At 37.7% G+C, this 19,922-nt stretch overlaps 1 protein-coding gene across 19 annotated transcripts in view; it reads right to left on the bottom strand.

Annotated features, from left to right (window-relative positions):
* Positions 1 to 19,147, bottom strand: part of COP1 (COP1 E3 ubiquitin ligase) — a 264,253-nt gene extending 245,106 nt beyond the window's left edge. For 18 of the 19 annotated variants that reach the window (XM_031658336.1, XM_003893610.5, XM_009194948.4 and 15 more), the window contains exon 1: positions 18,232 to 19,147. In XM_031658336.1, the coding sequence (XP_031514196.1) occupies positions 18,232 to 18,638 (407 nt within the window). In that variant the 5' untranslated portion in view covers positions 18,639 to 19,147. The remainder of the gene's footprint in view (positions 1 to 18,231) is intronic. The other variant, XM_021930303.2, reaches the window with a different exon arrangement.
* Positions 19,148 to 19,922: the final 775 nt, after the last annotated feature.

Here is a 19,922-nt window from a genome sequence, read left to right as displayed (position 1 = left end):
ATGAGGGCAGAACTCTCATGAATGGGATTAGTGCCCTTACAAAAGAGGTCTAAAGGAATTTTATCCCCTCTTCCTCCATGACATCAGGCAGATCCAGAGAGCAGGCACTGTCTGTGGATCAGGAATCTAGCCCTCATCAGACATAAAAACCTCCCTATGCCTTCATCTGAATTTCCCAGCCTCCACAAACATGAGAAATAAAGTTCTGCTGTTTTTAAGTTACCTATTTTACGGCATTTTGTTATAGCAGCCTGCACAGACTATAATACTTAGGAAGGGTACTATCCACCCAAGCCAAAAACTTGAAAGAATTCCTATCAAAAATAGGTAGAACAGAATACAAGAAGAAGGGTTGGCCAATTACTCCCCTTCCCAAGAAAGGGATGAAAAAATCTCAGAAACTACAGAAATGAAGAGAAGATCCTAATGAAATACCATTAATTCTTTCCAATTTTGAAGAACAAGAATACACCAACAGCAGGTTAAGGGAAAAACTTATCCATTTCGAACCATCCATTTAGAAAAACAATCCATTCAGGACCCCTGTAACACTGTCAATCAAAAGCATTCAAGGAGGATGGGCAACCCTGCACTGAGCGAGTCTGTTGGCAGCTCACTTTTTCAACACCATGTGCTCACTTCATATCTCTGTGTCACATTTTGGTAATTCTCACAATATTTCAAACTTTTTCATTATTATTATACCTGTATAATTATCTGCGATCAGTGGTCTTTGATGTTACTACTGTAACTGTTTTGGGGAGCCACAAATTGCACCCATATTAGATGGCAAACCTCATTGTGTTCTTACTCCTCCACTAACCTGCTATTGCCCTTCTCTCTTCCTCTCCTCAGGCCACTGCATTCCAGCCTAAGTGACAGACACAGACACACACACACACACACACACACACACAGAACAGAGCATCCCAGAGCTGTGACATATGTGAAATGTTCTAACATACATATAATTGAAGTCATAGACGGCAGAGAAAGAGTTAGGAAAAAAAATGTAGAGACGTAACTGAAATCATTTTTAAAATAACGAAAGACATCAAACCACAGATCTAAGAAACTCAGAAATCCCTAAATAGGGATTTCAAAATTAAGAAAATATCCCTAACACATACAATGCACTTAAACTGTTAAAACCAAAAATAAAAAGAAAATCTTGAAGGCAGCCCAAGAAAGACACATTACATACAGAGGAATAAAGATAAAAACAGAAACAGACTTCTCATCAGAAACCATACTAGCCAAAAGACAATGTAGCAGGCACTGTCTAATTGAGAATTTTTTCTTTCAGTTATTTTATTATTGTCATTGCATTTATTTATTTCAGTCCATTTTGAAATATTAGATTATAATTGTCATTTGTTTTGGTCATATTTTTCTGGCTTGCTTTCATTGTTTCTAGGGACTGTATTACATTTCTTTTTCCGTTGGGAACTCTTAGTTTCTCATTGTTTAGTGAGAAACAAAAATACTTCTTTAAAATACTAAAAGAAAAAACTTTCAACTCAGAATTTTATACTCAAAAAAAACTTTCAAAATGAAGCAAATAAACTCATTTTCAAACAAACACAAATTTAAGAGAATTCACTGCCCACAGACCTGTACTACAAGATACATAAACGTAAATCCTGCAAGCAGAAGGAATATGAAGACAGACAGAAACTAGGATGCACACAAAGAAATAAAGAGCTCTAAAAATAGTAATGATGAACATAAATTCAAAACACATTTATCTTTCATCACTAAAAAATGAGAAACAAAGGTTCCCAATGAACAAAAAAACATAATACTGTCCCTAGAAACAATGAAAGCCAGAAAAATATGACCAAAACAAATGACAATCATAATCTAATATTTCAAAATGGACTGAAAGAAATAAATACAACAATAAGTAAAACACTGAAAGAAAAAATTCTCAATTAGAAAACTTTAGGAAACTTTTGTTCCGAAGAAAGAATTACTTTAAAAGGGAGGTTAAAAAAAAATCAGAAAAGAATTAGAATGAAAAAGAAAGGAACACAAGAGTAAATAAGCATAATGGATAATGATTTCAGAGGGGGAAAAAAAAAAGATGGCTACTGGAGGCATCTGACTTTACAACTCCCACCACAAAACTTTAAATGCAACAAAAAACTGAGTATCCTTCAAACTACTGGAGGGTGAATATCCGTCATCCAAAATGGCTGAGACCAGAAGTGTTTCAGATTCGGATCTGTTCGCATTTTGAAATATTTGCATTTATATTCTTACTGGTTCAGCATCCCTCATCTAAAAATTTAAAATCCAAAATGCCCCAATAAGCATTTTCTTTGCGAGTTGTGTGGGGACTCAAAAAGGTTCAGATTTTGGAGCATTTCAAATTTCAGATTTTTGGATTAGGGACACTCAACCTGTATTAGTAGAGATTATTTTTAACTTTTATCTCTTGTCACTGTTAATTAAAATCGTGTTCTTCAAGTAATTGAATGCTATGAAGAAGAAATTTTTATACCAATTGCCAGAAGGACAGATATACTGCACAACATTAAGCTTGCCAAAAGATAATGTATGTCACTTGGGACATTAAAAAAAAATGCAGAACAGATCCAGATACAGAAAATTATTTCACGTACCTAATATGCATTTATACAACATATTATCTCAGTTAATCAAGGGTCATATTACAATCAGGCCCAAGTAACATCATTAATCAGTGGTCTATTTGTGATTCCCTTTCATATGCATTATTTCCTTCAAAAGCAGCATCCAAACTCATTAAGTGAATTTAATAAGTACTTACAAAGTACCATCTTAGAACTGTCTAACAAACTAACATGTACATAGTTCAATATATGTATATTTTGGTACAAATGCTAACTCCATTTTGCTTTCATAAAATGTGTCAACTGTCCCATAGTAGTACTAGCTCCAACTAAAAAAAAAAAAAAAAAAAAAAATTCAATCTTTCAAAGGTTAAATACTAAAAAATAATAATAATATTACCAAAATAATCAGAGCCAGGCACAATCTAGAGTCATTCAGGAAAACAAGCAGTAGTTATATCTTACATAAACAGGACCACAGGAACACTTTCGTATTTTGATACCAAATGCCAAACTCTAGCAAATAACCACCTGATTCTTTGAGATTTTATAATTTATAATGCCTTTTTACATGCATTATATAACCTAAACCTCATAATTTTATGGAATATTAGTATATCCCAATTTATACATGAAAAAACAGACTCCAAAACAATAGATTATTTGTCCAAAGTTAAATCTCAAGGTCTTAAATTACAAGCCCAGTGTTCTTTCTATCTTGCTATAATTTCAGAAGAGTAAATAATAATAATATGCATCCTTGTGATTATGAAAATCAAAACCACAGCTATCAGCACATAGAAGACCTTGGAAAAATTATTTTAAATACACTCAAATTTATATACAACTTCAAAAATGAAAGACACCCGGCAAAAGGACTATGGTAATGTTTCTTCCTTCCTCACAAAATTTTCAAAACTTGAAATTTCTCTAGCTTCTTTTCCCTTTAATTCCTTAATTTTTCCTTTACTTCCTTCAAAAGCAGCATCCAAATTCAACCGGCCCCAAGTATATTCAGGACTGAAAGAAACAAAAGTAAGTAAAAAGGGGAAAAAAAAAAATCTCAAACTCTTCTTTATACCTATAATGATAACGCTAGATCCTCTGAACCAAATTTCACAGGCAGCAGTTAAGTTCCAGTCTATGTCCCATCATCTCACTCTTTCCCAGTTCCATTTGCTGTGATAAAAAGCCTTAAAAAACTTAAACCTACAGTTTTTCAAAAGCAGAGATTAAACTTATTTGATATTTTGTAAAGTGATTCCTCCCTAATCTGTCTCCATCAAGACCTGTGTTTAACATTGCCTTAAGTCGCAGGCTCCATGAATAAGAAGAGAGGTAAGGAAGCAAAAGAATAGCATAGCGGCAATCATGTTAAGCCTCTGTAATTTAACAATAAAATATTTTTTTAAATAAGGATTCTAAGTAACTATGCACTAGCTTCAGGGTCAGACCTTCGAAAAGGATGAGACCACAAGGGACTAGGAAAGAAAGGACCCCATGATTAACACAAGTAATAGGCATGAAAAGATAATGCAAGTGAGCCAATTTCTGGTATCCGTAACGGAACAGTAAGACTGAATCAGGGAGCTACTTTATGGCCAAGAAGTATCTCTAATGATTCCTCTTACCCCAATACGTTCTTAATCTCTTCCTGGATTTTATTCCATTCACACAGTCCCAAGGCTCCCACCCAAACACAGAATCGGTTCTAATTACCACCAAAGGTTTACAGTTACAGAAGATTTAATTCGTCTTGTAGTCACAAGTTAGGTACAGATGAAACAATCAGGAGATTCCTCTCAGAGTAAACCGCAAGTAACAACAGTACCAGGCCTCAAACACAGATACAGATCTTCACTAGTGCTCTACCATTAATATGACTAATATTTTTCTGCTTCTCAAGACTACCAGCTTACAATATATAGCCCCTTCAGCACCAACACTACACCAAGAACTTTAGGCCAACTCAAGTGTTTCTCATTTTATTTCCAATTTCTAAAACACAAAATATAATTGGCCAAAATACCTTTCAAGCCAATTCCAGTAAGATGTAATTGCTATGCTTTGGTCACACTTCAGAAGAGTACCCAATCACAGGCCAATCAACTGGGGAAGATACCAAGTTCACACAGAAGAAAAACAGATGCCTACATAGGAGGAGCTATAAAAACAGAAATTTCTATTACAATATAAGAAAATACGAACAGGGTACCATGTGTAATACATTTCATTAGATAGTATCCCCATCCCATTATTCAGGGGTCAAAGAAATCTCCAAAATCCACGGGAAACGTGTTCCTTGTATCCCTAACTTGATTTTTAAGATTAACTTTTTAAAAACGTTGTTTCAGTAGTTAAGTTTTATTTCACAAATATGGTGCTGAATTTAAAAGATAGTACCAATTAAACTAGTCTTCTACTCTTGAAAAAAAAACCCGAACACTGTATATTGCATATACCACTACATGAAATGGATTCAAATAGTGAAAATCTGGATGACAACTTTCCCTTAACTTCCCTTTGGCTACCAAAAAGCATACTTATGTCTGACTCAAGTTAATTATTAAAGATGAAAACACAACCTTTAAAGAGTAATAAATGAATGGCCAACAAGCACTTGAAAAGATGGTTAACCTCACTAGTGAAAAGGGGAATGCAAATCAAAACCACAATGAATAACCACTTCACACCCATTAAGTTGGCTATTATCAAAAAGGAAAATAATATGTTGACAAGAGGTAGAGAAATTAGAACCCTTATACATTGCTAGTAGGAAAAAAAAGTAATGCAGCTACTATGGAAAACTGTTCGGCAGTTACTCAGAAAGTAAAATACAATTACATATCACCTAGCCATTACACTGTGGGTAAATGCCCCAGAGACTAGAAAACATATGTTCAAACAAAAATTCATACACAAATGTTCACAGGAACATTATTCATAATAGACAAAAAGTGGAAACAGCCCAAATGTTATTTAATAATATTCCCATGTAATGGAGTATTACTCAACCATAAAAAAGGATGAAGTGCTGATACATGTTACAACATGGATGAGCCTTAGAAACATGTTAAATGAAAGACATATGATACAAAAGACCATATATTAGACGATTACATTTATATGAAGTGTCTAGAATAGGTAAATCCATAAAGACAGAAAGTCAATTAGTGATTGCTAAGGTAACAGGAAAAGGAAAGTGACTGCTTAATGGGTACAGACTTTCTTTAGGGGCTGATAAAAATGTTCTGAAAGTAGTGGTTATGGTTGTGAAACACTGCCAACTGTACTAAAAACACAACTGTACACTTTAAAACCATGTATTTCAGAGTTGTGTGAATTTTACCTCACTTTTTTAAACAAAAGGAAGAGAGAATTAACACTTCTGACAACAAGGGAATAAGTAGCAGAATGGATCCTATAGAATGGAAATACACTATTGCAAAATTTTTACATTGTATATGAAATAATATTATTTGAAGGTAGAACACGAAAAGTTTAAAAATGAGTATTGTAAATCTCAGAGCAACCACTTCCCCCCACCAAACACACAGAATCATTAATAAGCAAACAGTGGAAATAAAATGGCAATCTTAAAAATATCCAATTAATCCCAAAAACAAAAAAGCAACAAAAAAAGAAAAACGAAATAGAAGAGACAAATAGAAAACAAAGAGCAAACAAGACAGTACACACAAAACCAAGCACATCATAATTATGTTAAAATGTAAACAGTCCAGCTAATCCAACTAAAAGGCAGATTGTCGGCTGGGCACCGTAGCTCACGCCTGTAATCTCAGAACCTTGGGAAGCTGAGGGAGGCAGATCACGAGGTCAGGAGATCGAGATCATCCTGGCCAACATGGTGAAACCCCGTCTTTACTAAAAATACAAAAATTATCTGGGCATGGTGGCATGTGCCTGTAATCCCAGCTATTTGGGAGGCTGAAGCAGGAGAATCACTTGAACCCAGGAGGTCGAGGTTGCAGTGAGCGGAGATAACACCACTGCACTCCAGCTTGGTGACAGAGCAAGACTCTGTCTGAAACAACAACAACAACAAAGGCAGATTGTCATACTAAATAAAAAAGAAGACAGAACTATACTCTGGGTACAAGAAATCCACTTTAAATATTACAACACATACATAATAGACATGAAGAATAAAAACATACCATGTAAACACTTATGAAAAGAAAGCTAGGTCAGGTCAGTGGCTCACGCCTGTAATTCCACTTTGGGAGGCCAACGCAGGAGAATCGCTTGAGCCCAGGAGTTTGAAATCAGCTGGGCACCATGGCGAGACCCTGTCTCTAAAAAATAAAATTAAAAAAAAAAAATCAACCAGATGTGGTGGCCCACGCCTGTGTTCTCAGCTTCTCAGGAGGCTGAGGTGCGAGGACCACTTGAGCTTGGGAGGTTGAGCCTGCAATGAGCTGTGATCACGCCACTGCACTCCAGCCTGTGTGACAGAGTGAGACCCTGTCTCAAAGAAGAGAAGAGAAAAAGGAGAGGAGAGGAGAGAAAGAGAAAGAGGGAGAGGAGAGGAAAAGAGGAAGGGAGAGAGGGAGGGAAGGGAGGAAGGAAGTTGAAGAGGCTATATTAACATCAAAGTAGATTTCAGAACAAGGAATATTACCAGGAATATAGAGTGACATTTCAAAATGATAAGGAGATCAATTCGCCAACTCTAAATCTGTGTAATCTTCAAAATACATGAAGTAAAAGCTGAGAGAACTAAAAGGAGACATAGCCAAATCTAGTTAGCACTGGAGGCGATTGAAGAACATGTTAACTGACAGTACAAGTATACAGAAAATGAACAGGAGTATACAGAACTTAAATAACACATCAACCAACTTTACTATTTGACATGTATAGAACACCCCAGCCTACACATGGCAGAATACTCACTTTTTTCAAGTGCATATGGACCATTAGTGAAGATAAAGCTTATGGTGGACCATGAAACGAGTCTCAATAAATTCAAAAGGACTAAAATCATACAAACTATATTACCTGAACCAAGTTGAATTATATCACAAATCAGACATAGAATTTTCGTGTAGAAATTAAACAACTGCAGCCATAGAAAAGAATGAAATCATGTCCTTTGTAGCAACATGGTTGCAGCTGGAGTCCATTATCCTAAACGGATTAACACAAAAACAGAAAACCAAACACCGTATGTTCTCACTTTTAAGTAGGAGCTACACACTGGGTACACACAGACACAAAGACAGGAACAAGAAACACTGAGGATTCCAAAATCGGGGAGGGAGGGGGTTAAGAGCTGAAAAACCACCTATTGGGTACTACGTCCACTACTTGGGCGACAGGATCACTAGCATCATGCAACATACCCATGTAACAAACCTGCATATGTACAAGCAAAATAAACAACACACTTCTGAATAATCCATGTTTCAAATAAGAAATCACAAGGGAAATGAGAAATATTATGAACTGCTTGAAAATTTGAAGATACAGCTAAAGTAGGGATTAGAAAGGGAAATTGATAAGATTAAGTGCTGTTATTGAAAAGAGGGCCAAAAATCAATGATCTAAGCTTTCGTACTAAGAAACCAGAAAAGACAACATGAAACTCCAAGTAAGCAGAAGAAATTTAAAAAGTAAAACTGAAAATTGGTGGAATAGAAAATGAACAAACTATACAGAAAATCAATAATATGAAAGTTGATCATTTGAAAAGAGTTAAACAAAATTAATAATCCTCTAGCTAAACCGTTCAAGGAAAACAGAAACACAAGAACACAAATTATCAATATCAGGAATGAAAGACGTGACACCATTAACAAATCCAAGATACTAAAAGAATAAGGGATATATTATTACTATGCCAGTAAATTCAGCAACATGGGTGTTATGAAGAAACTCTTAAAACTACTAACGTTCATGAAATATAGAACCTGAGTAGTGTCTATTAAAGAAATTGAATTAGTAATTAAAAACCTTCCCACAAAGGGAAGGCGTGAAATCATACAAAATATATGAAGGTCTAAAACTATGGCTTCACTAGAAAGTTCCATCAACCACTTAAGGAAAAACACCAATTTCATACACACTCTTTCAGAAAATAGAAGGGAAACATTTCTTACCTTCTTTTAGAAGCCAGCACTGGCCAGGCACAGTGGCTCATGCCTATAGTCCCAGCACTTTGAGAGGTCAAAGCATGGGAAGATCACTTGAGACCAGGAGCTCAAGACCAGCCAGGGCAACACAGTGAGACTCCTGTCTCTACGCAAAAAAAAAAAAAAAAAAAAAAAAAAAAAAAAAAAAAAAAAAAAAAAAAGAAAAAAAGAAAAAGAAAAAGAAAAAAAGAAGAAAGAAAGAGTGAAACCGGCAGAAGGGAAGGAGGGAGGGAGGGAGGGAAAGAACAAGTGAAACCAGCAATAATACCTATGTTATGGGTTAAATTGTATTTCCATCCCTCACAAAAGAAAAGCCCTATTTTATAACTCCCAGTATCTCAGATTTTGCATTTGAAAATAAGGCCTTTAAAGAGATAATCAACGTAAAATACAGTCATATTGGTGGGCCCTAATCCAATACAAGCAGGATTCTTCTAAGACACAGGCAACACGCAGACTGAGGGGTGACAAAGTTATGACACAACAAAAAGTGGCCCAATCTAGGCAAGATGGCAAGACCCTCATCTCTATTAAAAAATTATAAAAATTATCCAGGTGTGGTGACATGTGCCTGTAGAGCCAACCACTAGGAAGATGAGGGAGGAGGATCCCTTGGGCCCAGGAGTTTGAGGATGCAGTGAGCAGTGATGGTGCCACTGTACTCCAGCTTGGGTGACACAGCAAGACCACCTCTTTTAAAAAAAAAAAGAAAGGAAACAGGCCTCCGAAGAAACCGAAATCTGCCTACACATTGTTTTGTACTTCTAGCCTCCAGACCTATGAGAAAATAAATTTCTATTTATTTCTATTTCTATTTACCTATGAGAAAACAAATAAATTTAAGCCACCTAATCTGTGGTATTTTGTTATGGCAGCCAAAGCAAACCAATACAGTGTGATATGAAAACTAGAAATAAATTAAAAGAAAATCACAGACCAGTATCCCTCACTAATAAAGGTCCAAAAAATCCTTTTAAACAATTACCCAATCAAACAAATCCATTAATGTATGTTTTTTAAATAGGGCATATACATTTAAAAGATGTAAAAATATATTTATATACAGATAACATGGATCTTTTTCTTATAAATTCTACAGGTTCTACCAAAAAACTATTAGAACTAGTAAGTAAACTTAAAATTTCATAAAATACAAGGACAACATAAAAAATAGTGTATTTACATACTAGCAACAATTAGAAGTTGAAATTAAAAGAACAACATTTAGAACACCATCAAAAACATAAAATACTTAGGGATAAATTTTAAAAATATGGTGAAAAACCCAAACTGAAAAGTATAAAACACTGCTAAGAGAAATTAAAGAAGACCTAAATAATTGGAGAAATATACTATGTTCATGATTCAAAAGACTCGATAATGTTAAGATGTCATCTTCCCAAATTAAATCACAGATTCAAAGTAACCAAAATTAAAATCCTACATCCTTTTTTGTAGAAATTGGCAAGATAATCCTAAGATTTATGTGGAAATGTAAAGAACCTAAATAACCAAAACAACTTTGAAATAAAGGATGAAAATTACACTACATGATTTCAAGATGTACTATAATGATACCATAATCAAAACAGTATGGCACTCATGTAGGGATAAACATTTATACACCAATGGGACAGAATAAAAATTGCAGAAATAAACTCATATATATGGTTAACCTTTGAGAAAGGTGCCAAGAAAATTCAATGAACAGAGATGATCTTTTCAACATATGATGTTATAATATTAATGAAGCCTTCAACCCTTATCACAGTATATAAAAACTAACTTGAAATGGATCATAACCATAAGAAAACTATAAACCTTCTAGAAGAAAATACACGAGAATGTTTTCTAATTTGGTGTTAATTTCTTAGCTAGAACACAAAAATTAAAAATAATAAAAATCAATTTGGACTTAATCAAAATTGAAAACTTTATCGATACATTAGAAAAAAGAAAAAACTTTTGTGCTTTAAAAAATTATTAATAAAATGAAAAGATAAGCAACAGACTAAGAGAAAATACCACAATACATAGGTCTGACAAAAGATGTATGCAGAATACATAAAGAACCCTTACAATGCAAGATGACAAGCAATTTTACAGGAAAAAAAAGGGCCACAGATTACAAGAGACACTTCACAAAAGATATGCAAATGAAAAATAAGCACATAAAAATATGTTAATAACAATGAGATAAAACTACATATCCACAAAAATGACTAATATTTAAAAGACTGAAAACACAGAGCGCTAGCAAGAACGTGAAACAATAAGAACTTTTATTTGTTGCTGGTAGAAATGCAAAATGGTGGCCGGGCGCGCTCACGCCTATAATCCCAGCACTTTGGGAGGTCAAGGCGGGAGGATCATGAGGTCTGGAGATCGAGACCATCCTGGCCAACATAGTGAAACCCCATCTCTACTAAAAATACAAAAATGTAGCTTGGCATGGTGGCAGGCACCTGTAATCCTAGCTACTCGGGAGGCTGATGCAGGAGAATTGCTACTCCGGAGTCAGAGGTTGTAGCAAGCCAGGAGAGCGCCACTGCACACCAGCTGGGGCGACAGTGCAAGACTCTGTCTCAAAAAAAAAAAAGAAAAAAAGGAAACGGAAAATGGTACAGGCAGTTTTTAAAAAGTTTTGCAGTTTATTTTAAAATTAAACATATACTTGGCATAGAACCCAGCAATTCACTACTAGATATTTTTACCCTAGAAATGTGAAGACGTGTTTGCACAAAAACCTGAATGCTTACAGAATTTTCTAAATAATAGTCAAAAACTAGAAACAAGTCAAAAATCTTTTAACCAGAAAATAAACAGCTCATGTTACATCCATACAATAATGGGATACTACTAAGCAATTAAAAGAAAAAAAAATAGTACATTCAACATCAGTGAATTTCAAAAACATTATACCACATGAAAGACACCAGACACAAAAGACTATCTACTAAAGGACTCCATTAATATGAAATCCCAGAAAAAGCAAAATGACAGCAATACAAAGCAGATCACTGGTTGCCAGGTGTTAGGTGTGAAGGCAGACACAGAGTATGAAGTGTTGGCAAAAGTCAACTTTCTGCAAATGTATCATAGCTTCATTAAGGTGGTGACTGCACAGGTGTATTCATGTGTCAAAACTCATTCAACTACACATTTACGACCAGTGACTTATTTTATGCAAATTATAACTTAGTAAAGCTGATTTTAAACAAAATCGGCCTCTAAATAAAGGCAAGGAAATAGGTGGTTAACTTGGGTAACTATTTGTAATAGTGGTTAAGAACCTGACCTCTGAGTCAAATTGTTTGAATATAGATACTGGCACCACCATTATTAATTGTGTAACTTAGACAAGTTATATAACCTCTCTTGAGCCTCATTTCCTCATCTACAAAATGGGAACTATAAGAGCATCTATATCAAACAGTTGTTCTGAAGATTAAGCAAGTAATGTAAAACCTTTAAAACAGTGCTTGGCAAATAGCAATTTATATTTGAGCACTTACTATTACGAGTATTTGTCCCAAACTAACTGTCAGTACAACACATTCCATCTTCATTTGAGTGGACTTGGCATTTATGAACTTTGAGATGCAAGTATCTAAAAGTACCCCCAAAACAGTCATCAGTAATTTTTACAAAGCCTACTTTGTCTCATTATCTCTATTTAGAGCCAAATGCCCACCCGTGAATTAATACTAAAGACAGATGATTCCAATGCACTAGACACTTGAGCATGGATTATATGTTCCAATTCTGAATTTGGGGAAGAAATGTACCATCCCAAACCAGAGATTAGGACACAAGGATGAATTCCCAATGGTTACACCAGAAATACAATAAACAGAAATCAGACCACCTACTGCATTCTATGTTCCACTTTATATAGAAACAGACGCAAAATCAGTTCATAAAACTTAATTGTGAAAAATGAAAGGACAACTAACATATTTTAGGATATAAAGAAAAACATGTTACTCTCAATTAATATATTGTTTGAGAAAGTACCAACCTATCTGAATAGAACTTGGCTCATACATACATACATAAAGAAAGAGGACAAAGAACGAGCAAGGTAGAAGGCAAAGACAAGTCTGCACAAAAACCTGAATGCTTACAGAATTTTGTCCTACAGACAACACCACATATAAAAACAGATCAAGAATTTTAAAAGCATTTTAACTTTTGAGAGACAGAGTTTCACTACATTGCCCAGGATGGACTCAAACTCCTGGAGCTGAGACTACAGGCATGCACCATCATGCCCAGTTTAAAAAACATTTTATTTGGTATACAGATTGAATATCCCTAATCTGAAAATCTGAAATGCAAAATCATGCAAAATCCAAAATTTTTTCAGTGCCAACATGACTCTCAAAGGAAATGCTCACTGGAGCAATTTGGATTTCAGGTTTTTCAGATTAAGGATGCTAACCTGGTAAATATAATGTAAATATTCCAAAATTCAAAAACAAAACCAAAAAAAAAAAAAACCCTAAAATTCAAAACACTTCTGGTCTCAAGCACTTCAGATAAAGGATACTCACCCTGTAATATAAATTTTAACAGGAAAAAGACAATGGGCTAATTTCACCGTCAAAAAAGCCTTTCCCCCCAACCTATGCAAGTTTTCTGAGGAAAAGGGTAGCAGGTTGAAATAATAATATAAAACACGAAGAAATCACCATTAAGAACAAACATACACATACAAGAAGGAATAGTAAGCAACAAGGTTTAAGGCTAGTTACTATAATCAGTAACAGTTCTTAGATAGAACATACCCACCTATGTAATGTTGGCTCCTTATCAGAAAAGGTATAAAAATTTGTAAAAGGAAAAGGTAACTGCTTATCAACACATTCTTTAGTAATGAATTACTACTGCACAAGTACCGCCTTCTCAATTTATAGATCACAATTCAAAGTTAATAGTCTTCCTATCCTGTTTCATAATCATCTTTATTTTCTCTATCATTTAAATCACCCACAGAAGTCTTCTGCTGCCATTGATGCTGATGCCCTACCATCTGATAGTCCATAGGTCTGACAGTACCAACAGGTCTGATAAAATATGCCATCTCCTGCAGAGTATGTTTCATCATTGTCATCCAAATGGCACATGTATTATAAAGCAAAAGAAGCATCAAGTTTGACTTTTGCAGGTTCAAGTAAGTTCTTGACAGATGTTACTATAATAATAATATAATAAATGCTGGTTCATTCCAGTAACTGAATATGCTTTAACAGCTCTTTAAAATACATTTAGTCTTGTATTTATAAGCTCACAATGGTCTAAAAAGAAAAGCCACTTGAACTTTCCACTTTCCTATCTATCATAGGAAATTCAGTCCTACAATTCAGTGACTTTAAAAAAATTTTTACCAGTGTACGCAGTGAGAAATACATTGCATATACATTGCTGCACAAACTGTTACTATCTTTATTACGACAGATTCTGTGATATGTTCTATTTCCCTTTTTTTTTTTTTTTTCAGAGACAGGGTCTCACTCTGTCCTCCAGGCTGGAGTGCAGTGGCGCAGTCATAGCTCACTGCAGACTTGACATCACAGGCTCAAGTGATCCTCCCACCTCAGCCTCCTGAGTAGCTAGGACTACAGGCACACGCCACCACACAGGCTAATTTTTGTATTTCTTGTAGAGATGGGGTTTCGTCATGTTGCCCAGGATGATCTCGAACTGCTGGGTTCAAGCAATCCTCCTGCCTTGGCCTCCCAAAGGGCTGGGATTACAGGCGTGAACCAAGGTGCCCACCCTCACTTGTTAATAGTCTGAAAAACAGAGCCAGGTGTTTTTCAGACTATTAAAAATAGCCTGGGATTACAGGCAGTGGCTGCCATCTCTAATTCCAGCTACTTGAGAGGCTAAGCGATGAAGACTGCCTGAGCCCAGGAGTTCGAGACCAGCCTGGGCAACATAGGGAGAGCCCTGTCTCAAAAACAGAAAAAAAAAAAAAAAAAAAAGGAAACCAGTTATATTAACAAGGATGATCAATGGGCTTCATCTTTAGTGCTAAATGTAATTAATAGGTAATGGCTATATATTGTGCTATGCACAGTCCATTAGAGTATCTAACATCTGCCATGGCACTAAGAAAAAGGAATGGTACTAACATCTGCCATGATACTAAGAGAGGCAATGATACCAGGTTATATTATAATTACACAATTAAAAGCCATTCTTCATATTAAATCATGAGCTCCTTAAGAAGAGAAAATCTTAGCTTAACACAAAATAGGCAGTCGCATATTTACTGAATGATAGATCTATTTAATGTAGATCCTAACTACTTTCTATCAAGCAGATGACTAAAGTCAACTTTCTCATAAAGAGCTTACTATCTACATGCAAACGCATATTTCTGCTGCAAGAATGGCTGGGACTTGCAGAGGTAGAAAACTTCATTTGAGATAGTTGGAAAACCTAATAAAAAGGCAGCAATTATAGAATTGTTTTAAAAAGGAGTCAGTACAAAAAACAGAAGTCATCTTTCAAATACAGATCAGACTCATAGTCTAGTTAAATGAACCATATAATAAAATTTTGCAAAGAATCAAAATAACAAAGATTTCCTTTGAATGTTGAAGATGTATCCAATGTCAAGCTAAATACTACTGTCCTGTATCTTCCCCATCAATAAAACACTGTTAAAATCATTCAACTTGATAATACCTTCAACCTTTTGTGTCAAATAAAAAATAAAAATGAAACCTAAACCCCTAAACTGTTTATTCAAGAGAGGCCAGTGTTTATTACTGAAATTAGGTATGTGACTATTTAAATCAACAGTTCTCAAGGAGGGGAGAAGGACATATCCCTATCACCAGGGGAGCATATGCAAACTACACTGCCCACCCCAGCCTCCAATTCAGATACGTTCTCTTGGGATGTGGGCAGGTAAGAAAAGGGAGTGGTGAGGGATAAAACATTTATCTCATATGATTATGAAACAGCTGCTTCTCCTCCAATCTATGCCCCTTAAGAACCACTAGGCCAAATACATGTACTTGAACTTACAGATCTGAAATTATCTAATTGCACACAAAGAAAACACAAAGTTGAGAACTGGGAAATCTGAGTTCTCACTTTGTCCTTACCTGTCCAATGAGAAACAAAATTACTTCTCTGTGCCTCAATGAGAAAACAATTAGTATTGTATTAAAAATAGGTTATATATAACATCACAGAATTGTTCTAAGGATAAAATATAATGTGAAGCATATGCATATCTTTAAAATGTCCCATAAATGAATAAGAAATTATCATTACTCAAACTTGGGCTTCATTTAAATATAAAAGCCTAGAATAATTTGAATTGGTTCACAGTTTGACCTTGGGGCATACAAGACAAGACCCAGAGCCAAATAGGAGGGGGGAAAAAAAAAGGATTCCTTGGGCCTTGCCTAATCCATATCATCCTACCCCAAGAGTCTGGCCAAAATCAAACCTGGCTTGAGTTTTAAATCAGACTCTCAATTAATTCTTCTGAATATTAAACCTCACCAGAAAAAGAAATAATTAACTAATGAGATTCTTAGAAAGTGGAATACTCAGGGCCGCGGTGGCTCACACCTGTAATCCCAGCATTTTGAGAGGCCAAGGCAAGCAGATCACATGAGGTCAGGAGTTCAAGACCAGCCTGGCCAACATGGTGAAACCCCGTCTCCACTAAAAATACAAAAAATTAGTCAGATGTGGTGGCAGCTGCCTGTAATTCCAGCTACTACTCGGGAGGCTGAGGCTCCAGAATTGCCTGAACCCGGGAGGCAGGGGTGGCAGTGAGTCAAGATGGTCAAACTGCACTCCAGCCTGGGTGACAGAGTAAGACTCCGTCTCAAATACAAATTTCTACTCTTTAAAAAAGTCAGGGTTCCCATTTCCCTATAGCATAGCCTACAGTGCACTGAAGTTCATACGGTGCCTGGCCAACAGTGAATGTCATACAAGTATTTCCTGAATGACAATGATCGATTCTTTATTTCTCACATCTTTTACTCAATTTTATGTACTTACATGGAAACTAACACGTTTGTGTTCGTTAAGTATACTAAAAATGAAAATGCAAACAGTGGCTAAAAAGACAACTAAATTCTGGACACCCCCCTTTGTTTCATTAGCTTATTAGCTACTCGCACTATCGACTGTGTAGAAGTGCAAACACTTCTCAGCCCCAACCATAAACTGCTTGTTTATAAATAACAATCATACCTCAAATGTTCAATGAAAAACAGATTAGTTCTGATCCAGAATAATGTACAAAAAAGCAGAAAGGTGAATAAAGACATCATTTTTCTGCAGGAACTAGAAACTGTAAGCCTAATCAATAACTTTCCTAACAGTTCCAACTTCTAGCTGTATCATATTTAACATCACCAACTCAGACCATCTTCAACTCTGATCTGAATCAACTTCCCTCATAACGACTGTGCAAGCAGCCAACTTCCTACATGCCTAATATTCGATCAACAATTTCCTCAAAAGGGAAAGTACAAAACACTACCAGTTCTTAACTAGCTAACAGCAATTACTTCTCATAATCCTACCAATATCTAAAACCCAATAAAAATTCCAAAACACTCTCAAGCAACACAATCAACTCCACCTTTCACTTAATACGACGACTAACCCCTCCATCCCAAATGTCCTGACTAAATGCTACTCTGTATCATCCAAGATGCCAACTATGATGACAAAATGTCTATACCTAGCATTTCTCAAGTCAGAAGTTCCAGCATCCTCTGTTATCCAGTATAGTACAGTTACATCTGACACAGGGACGTTATTTAACAAATTTGGTTCTCTCTTTTCAAGACACTTGGTGGAAAAGTGAAAAATTTGTTAACAGACTTTGACTACAGTCGTCTTAACAGCAGATTCCTAAGTGGCCCATCCTTCGAAATGTCAGGAGAGAGATATTTACACATGCATACGATGGGTACTTACATTATTATAAAAAGCATGTCTTTATAAGACTTCCATGCTTATGTTTACAGCATCATCTACCATACTTCAAATAAATTCTGACCAATTCCATCCCTCTGCATCCCAGGAAGCTTAGTCCTCTCCACTTGCAAATTTAATTCATCTCAACAAGTACTCCTGATTGACTGGGTGCTCAATTCATCAGAGAGCCAAAAATTTTAAGACTCAACCTCTTTGCCAACTTTGTTATCCAAAACCATTTATTTGACCTTCCACCCTCTTCCCTCTTTATTCCCTAAACTCCCTTCACTTCCTCCTCAGCAACACTTATCTACCTCTTTATTATCCCCACCCTGCCTTGCTACTCCAACATTCCTTCACTCCACCAACCTGCAAACGCTCGAATCCCTCTGCAGACACCACCACAGGACCAGTATCCCAGGTTCTCCAACAAGCCACCCCCCACCCCCGAGCCTAAGCGGCAGAAACTCATAATTTAGGGACAAGGAGGGCGTGCTCTTCAAACCCACCATACGAAGTCGTTGCTTTTGTCCTCGTAGGAGTTGATGAGCCCGTTGCAGAGAGGGGCGAGAAGAGGTCGCTTCCTGCTGCCGCTGCCTAGGCTGGAGCTGCTGCCTCCCACGCCGGCGCTGGGCCTGGCCACGCAGCTGTGCCGGGACAGGCCCGTGGACACCGCCCCGCCGCCGCTGCCCGACACGGCGGGTGCCACCAACACAGGCCGCACTGGGCCCCCGAGGCCGCCCGAGCCGGCGGGCTGGGCCGCCCCGCCGGACACCAGCGCTGCCGCCGAAGCCGCCACGGAAGGCGGCGACGGGGAAGAGGATAAAGACGAGGAGGCGGAAGTCACTGAGGAGGCCGCCGAGGAGCCGGGGCTAGTCCCAGCGGAGCCCGACCCGGCCTGGCGGCTACCAGACATCGTGACTCCCTCCCCTCCGGCCGGACGCTCGGAGGAGAGGGACCGCGACCTCGACCCTCCGCCGCCTCACCTCCTCTCCGCCTCAGTGCATCCTGCGGACGCCCGCCGAGCCGGGAGGTGGGGCTGAGGAACAATAAAGTTGCGTTTTTTTTTTAAGGCAACCACACAACAGCGTCCGACGGGAGGGGGCGGAGGAAACTAAAAAAGCGCAGTAGAAGACACTACCGCTGTCGAGGCCGCCGCCGCAGCTGTCGCGGCAGCAGCCAACCCCGACGCGCCGTGGCCGGCCGTGCGCGCACGCAAGAGCGGCGGAAGAGGCGGGCGCGGCAGGGGATACAACTGGGGACGCAGCCGGGCTGCGCTCAAACACGAATGCCGCGCCCTCGGAGACTTGGGTTCCTGGCAAAGGGAGTCTCTCTGTCCCAAGCGGTTTTCGCTCCAGAAAACGTGCCAGAGAGCAGACCGTCCTAATGCAGTAAAAGAGTCGAGGAGAGTGGAATGATTGGTAGAGGTGGTGGGGTGGTTTGAAAGACGGGAATGTAGAGGGCGGAAACCCTCAAAATACGACTGCGCACGCGCGCGCTGGGCGCGGACGCTCACACGTTCCCAGGGCATCCGCCCCAAGCGGAGAATATCGGCGCAAGCGCGGAGTCACCGTGTTACGCATGCGTGCGAACGCACCATGGTCCGGAACGGGAAGAAGGAGCTGTCTCTTGCTTCCTGAGGGGTAGGCAGGTGCTTCAGAATCGCGGAGTGAAGGTTCTCGCAAGCTGGAGACTCACAGAAAGAACCTAGAAGCTCCGAGAAGTTGCAAACAGCACTGCATTGAACCAACGCCTCCTGCTCTACTGATGGTGATTCCACAGTTTTGTGAGGAATAAGTTAAGATGAAGTCAGTGAAATTTTCTGCAAATTGCAAACATTGTAGCAAGTGTTACCAATTTTATTAGTAGACCACGACTTCACTCCTGTATTTTGAAAAGCTGTTTGCCAAATTGAACATAATAATGGGAAAACAAATTTTGCCCAGTCAGACCCAGCTCAGTCAGAACCTAGGTTTATTGTGGATCTGATATAATTCTAGCACAAAACAAGGAAACCTAGCATTTAATACCACCAGAAAATACACAATTTCTGGTAGGCTTTTTTAGAATATTGAAAATTGATTGTAGGCGGGGGCGGTGGCTCGTGCCTGTCATGGGCAGCACTTTGGGAGGCCTAGGGGGTCGAATCACCTGAGCCTGGAGGCTGAACCTGAGGTTAGAGACCAGCTTGGGCAACACA

This window comes from Papio anubis, chromosome 1, assembly GCF_008728515.1.
Source record: "Papio anubis isolate 15944 chromosome 1, Panubis1.0, whole genome shotgun sequence".
Taxonomy (NCBI): Eukaryota; Metazoa; Chordata; class Mammalia; order Primates; family Cercopithecidae; genus Papio; species Papio anubis.
This window is presented reverse-complemented; position numbering and strand designations above follow the sequence as displayed.